General features: G+C 44.3%; 1 protein-coding gene and 1 pseudogene across 1 annotated transcript; both read right to left on the bottom strand.

Moving 5' to 3' along the window:
- Positions 1–4,081: 4,081 nt before the first annotated feature.
- LOC123152575 (ribosomal protein S12, mitochondrial-like) lies at positions 4,082–4,471 on the bottom strand. Its single transcript, XM_044572091.1, has one exon. The coding sequence runs from the start codon at positions 4,469–4,471 to the stop codon at positions 4,094–4,096; it is 378 nt and encodes a 125-aa protein (XP_044428026.1). The 3' UTR covers positions 4,082–4,093.
- A 44-nt stretch (positions 4,472–4,515) lies between these two features.
- LOC123147920 (NADH-ubiquinone oxidoreductase chain 3-like) lies at positions 4,516–4,872 on the bottom strand (annotated as a pseudogene).
- Positions 4,873–5,152: the final 280 nt, after the last annotated feature.

The following is a 5,152-nucleotide window of genomic DNA, read 5'->3' as shown; positions in this document are numbered from 1 at the left end:
TTAATTAAAAAAAGAATTAGAAAAAATAAATAAAAAATAAAAAATAAAAATAAACAAATAGATAATAATAATTAAATTAATTAATTAATTAACGAATTAATTAAGTTAATTAATCACAATTAGATTAACCTAATTAACTATTAGTTAATTAATCAAATAATGATAGTGGGGCCCACCCCCTAATTAATTATGATTAGTTTAATTAATCTGTTAATTAAAATGTGTCACTAACCAGTGGGACCCACTGGTCAGGTTGACCAGTCAACCCTGTTGACTGCTAACGTCAGCATGACATCATGCTGATGTCATTAATCTATTTTTCGAATTAATTTAAATAATTAATTAAATTCCAGAAATTAATAAAATCTTTAGAAAATCATATCTTTTAATCCGTAACTCGGATTAAAATATTTTTAACATGAAAGTTGCTCAGAACGACGAGACGATTCCATATACGCAACCCGTTCGTCCGCCACACCCCCAACCTATCGAACTCGCAACTTTCCCCCTCCGGCTCCTACGCCCGAAAACAGGAAACACCGGGGATACTTTCCTGGATGTTTCCCTCCTTCATCGGTATCACCTCATACCGCGTTAGGGCACCCCTAGCACCGATACTTGTCATGTCATGCGTCACTATGCATCTGTTTGCTTATGTATTTATTGTTTCTTCCCCCTCTTCTCTCGCTAGACACCGAGACCGACGCCGCTGCTACCCAGTACGACTACGGAGTTGACGACCCCTCTCTCTTGCCAGAGCAACCAGGCAAGCCCCCCCCTTGATCACCAGATATCGCCTACTCTCCTCTATACTGCTTGCATTAGAGTAGTGTGGCATGTTACTGCTTTTGTTATTCCTATCCTGATGCATAGCCTGTCCTTGCTACTACTGTTGTTACCTTTACCTGCTATCCTATTGCTTAGTATAGGATGCTAGTGTTCCATTAGTGGCCCTACACTCTTGTCCGTCTGCCATGCTATCTACTGGGCCGTGATCACTTCGGGAAGTGATCATGGGCATATACTATACACTTTATACTGTTGCATTACCTGTGATACTGTTCGGAGATGGGGGCTGAAGGGGCAGGTGGCTCCATCCCGGTAGAGGTGGGCCTGGGTTCCCGACGGCCCCGACTGTTACTTTGTGGCGAAGCGACAGGGCAGGTTGAGACCACCTAGGAGAGAGGTGGGCCTGGCCCTGGTCAGCGTTCGCGGATACTTAACACGCTTAACGAGATCTTGGTATTTGATCTGAGTCTGGCTACTGGCCTATACGCACTAACCAACTATGTGGGAAAGATATGGGCACTCGGCGTCATGGTATCAGCCAAAGCACTTCTTGACGTCAGCGACTGAGCGGCGCGTGCCGGATTGGAACGTAGGCCTGCTCTTGTATTAAGGGGGCTAGTTCTGCTTTCGGCCGCATACGAACGTGCAAGTGTGCTATGGGCGATGGGCCCAGGCCCCTGTGCGCTTAGGTTTAGACCGGCGTGCTGGCCTCTCTGTTGTGTCTAGGTGGGGCTGCGATGTGTTGATCTTCCGCGGCCGGGCATGACCCAGAAAAGTGTGTCCGGCCAAATGGGATCGAGCGTGTTGGGCTATGTGGTGCACCCCTGTAGGGAAGTTAATCTATTCGAATAGCCGTGATCTTCGGCAACAGGACGGCTTGGAGTTGTACCTTGACCTTACAACTAGAACCGGATACTTAATAAAACACACCCTTCCAAGTGCCAGATACAACCCGGTGATCACTCTCTAACAGGGCATCGAGGAGGGGATTGCCGGGTAGGATTATGCTATACGATGCTACTTGGAGGACTTTAGTCTACTCTCTTCTACCTGCTGCAAGACGGAGTCGACCAGAAGCGTAGTCTTTGATAAGACTAGCTATCCCCCTCTTAATTCTGGCATTTTGCAGTTCAGTCCACTGATATGGCCCTTTACACATATATCCATGCATATGTAGTGTAGTTCCTTGCTTGCGAGTACTTTGGATGAGTACTCACGGTTGCCTTGTTCCCCCTCTTCCCCCATTTCTCTACCCGATTGCTGCAGACGATGGAGCCCAGGAGCCAGACCCCACCGTCGATGACGACTACTACACTGGAGGTGCCTACTACTACGTGCTGCCTGCTGACGACGACCAGGAGTAGTTTAGGAGGATCCCAGGCAGGAGGCCTGCGCCTCTTTCGATTGTATCCCATTTTGTGCTAGCCTTCTTAAGCAAACTTGTTTAACTTATGTCTGTACTCAGATATTGTTGCTTCCGCTGACTCGTCTATGATCGAGTACTTGTATTCGAGCCCTCGAGGCCCCTGGCTTGTATTATGATGCTTGTATGACTTATTTATGTTTTAGAGTTGTGTTGTGATATCTTCCCGTGAGTCCCTGATCTTGATCGTACACGTTTGCGTGCATGATTAGTGTACGATTGAATTAGGGGCGTCACACTTTCGCTGCCTCTATTCTATTGGTGGACGGTCGTAACTCTAATATAGGGCTTTGAAGCATAAAAATCAGCTGCAATCTAGTTTTTTCACAAAGGCTGGTTGAGGCTCAGACTCAACCTGCTGTGCTTTGCAGATGATCTTTTTTTTCAGCGGTGGTGATCTGAATTCTATCCAAGAGCTTACTAGTATCATGACTCATTTTAACAGTGTCTGGGCTTTCAGTTAATGCCAAAAAAGTAAGATCTTCTTCAGTGGTATTTCCTTTTCTTTGAAACAAACTATTTTTGAGTGTGTATTTAATGAAGGGATTTTACCAGTGAAATACTTATACCCTCCATTCATTTCCTTTTCTTTCCAGGCTAGCTCCCTCTGTAGCCGGTGGTTGATGTAGATGAGTATGGGAAGACAATGGTAGTTTCATTCTAGGTCCCACTAATTGTTGAATAGTTGGTTTGAGTTTTTTTTAATCCATGCAAGCCATTTCCAGTTGAAGTCATAAGGTACCATCCTGTTCCAGCCAGGAAGACAGCTCTATCTCACAAGTTAGCTGGATCTTTTATTTAAGCCAAAGGCTAGAAAACATATTTCAAATGAGTTTGGGCTCCGTTAAGTTATCCTCATTTCCTGAGATAAGCACAGTTCAACAAAACCAAAAGCGAGATATATCGTTGTAAAGTAGAGTTAGACTGCATGATTGGATTGTATAGAAGGATAAGATGGACTTTAAAATTCCTTCTTTTTTTTTCTTAAAACGAAAGAAGAAAGAGAGTGGGATGGGATGAAAGTAAACACAAAGAGCTTATTCGATCAAAGAACCTCGCAGCTTTAGTGCAACAAGCCGATCGAAAGCACTCATCTTTATCGAGGAAATGCTTTTTTGTCTCTTCCTCACTAAATGCCCGCTTCCTGGCTCCTCCCTCTTTGCCTAGCGGTTAAGTAGATAGTAGGCCCCCTGGCCCCGCAACCAAGAGTCACTCGTTGAAAGCTGACCAGGAAGACAATAACTGCTATTTCAAGAAAGCATGGTTGGAGTTCTTCTATTGACAAAGGGAAGAGGACGGTCTTACTTTTTAGAGATACCTGACTTATTAGTGCACTGGTCATGTCATAGCGGAAGGTCAGAGGTGGGAAACAAGGAAACAGAGGAAATGCTTACTGGGACATAGCCTTCGGTACGAGTTGAAGGGAAGAGGTTTGATTGCTAATAAAATGAGTGGAAGAGCTTCTCGGTCAAAGGCATTCTCTTAAGTAGCAAAGGCAAGACGGAAAAGCAGGAATGAAGGTTGCTAGGTACTGCTCCGTGGTAACATCTATCGATTCCGCTATCGGGAAAGTCCGGCAAGGGAAATATCTGGCTAAGCAATTAGAGGAACTTTGGTAGCACTCGGGGACGAAATCAATCAAAGAACTTAGGAAATTGCCCATACCGACAGCAGCTCCCACTTTAGAAAAAACCCTATCTCATCAGGCAGGTATACCTGACCCTTTTTTAGCTAGTTTCGGGAAAGCGGTAGGTTAAGTAAGTCAAGCCCTTCTAAGTGAAGAATAGCGGAGAGAAATGGTAACGTAATAAGGGAAAGGGAGCTAGCTGCTTCCATATCGCCCCCAAAAAAGAACCAAAAAGTTCCAGAGGCATCTTCCATTCATTTCGATTTAGGTCTTTCTGCACCATATTTAGATCTTCCCTTTCTACAATCCGGAATTCCCAGCAAATCCTTGACTCCTCGAATACGATGGGATTTCACACCTGGCAAATCTTTCACTCTACCTCCTCTGACTAAGACTATAGAATGTTCCTGCGAATTATGACCTTCGCCTGGAATGTGAGCAAATATATCATGTCGATTGCTCAACCGTACTTTTGCTATCTTACGTAGAGCTGAATTAGGTTTTTTCGGTTTTCTCATCGAAACACGCAGGCATACTCCTTGCTTCTGGGGACATTGATCCGAAGCTTGAGTATGCTCCGTGCGTCGTTTTTCTTCTCTACCATGATGAATCAATTGATTTTTTGTAGGCATACCTCTTTCCTATGTCCTTCCCCCCTTTGCCCTTTCAAAAGTGGTTACTCCCGATCCGAAGCACCCCTTTTCCATTCATAGAGAGATCCAATCGTCAAAATCAATAAAAAGGCCATTATGGACCAAGATCCAAACAAATCAATATTGCTAGGAGGTACTGCCCAAGGAAAAGAAAAGGTGATTTCCGGATTAGGGATAACAAATAAAATAGGAACCAGATAAAATCGAATATCGAAACGACTTCTGGCATCACCAGAGGGATCAGAACCACACTCGTAGGCCGACAATTTTTCTGTATAGGTCTAAATATTGGAAGCAAATGGAAAAGTAACACCGAGTGGAATCAAAGAAACTAGCGGACTGATCACTAAATAGATACAAATAGGTGCAAATTCTGACATCACCAAAACCCACTTCGTTCTCTCGCTCTCCTCGCGGCGCTCCTTGCTCGCGGAGCGGCATACCAAAAAAAAGACGCTCATATGTGGATTCGAACCATTGAAGGATTTCAAGGGCAATGCCCCTTGCTCTTCCCACTAAAACAAGAACAAAAGGATTTGCAGTCCAGCAAGAAAACGGATGCGCTAACGTGCAACGGCTTTCACACTAGTTGCTCAATCTGTTGCTTGTTTTGCTCTAACCAGCTGAGCTACCAAAACCACTTGCCTAAAGTCTCTTTTC

This window comes from Triticum aestivum, chromosome 7A, assembly GCF_018294505.1.
Source record: "Triticum aestivum cultivar Chinese Spring chromosome 7A, IWGSC CS RefSeq v2.1, whole genome shotgun sequence".
Taxonomy (NCBI): Eukaryota; Viridiplantae; Streptophyta; class Magnoliopsida; order Poales; family Poaceae; genus Triticum; species Triticum aestivum.
The sequence above is the reverse complement of the archived record's forward strand: the minus strand, read 5'-3'. Positions and strand labels throughout refer to the sequence as shown.

Excerpts from the sequence above, each read along its gene's own strand:
- LOC123152575 (XM_044572091.1), bottom strand. The coding sequence starts at position 4,471 with ATGCCTACAAAAAATCAATTGATTCATCATGGTAGAGAAGAAAAACGA.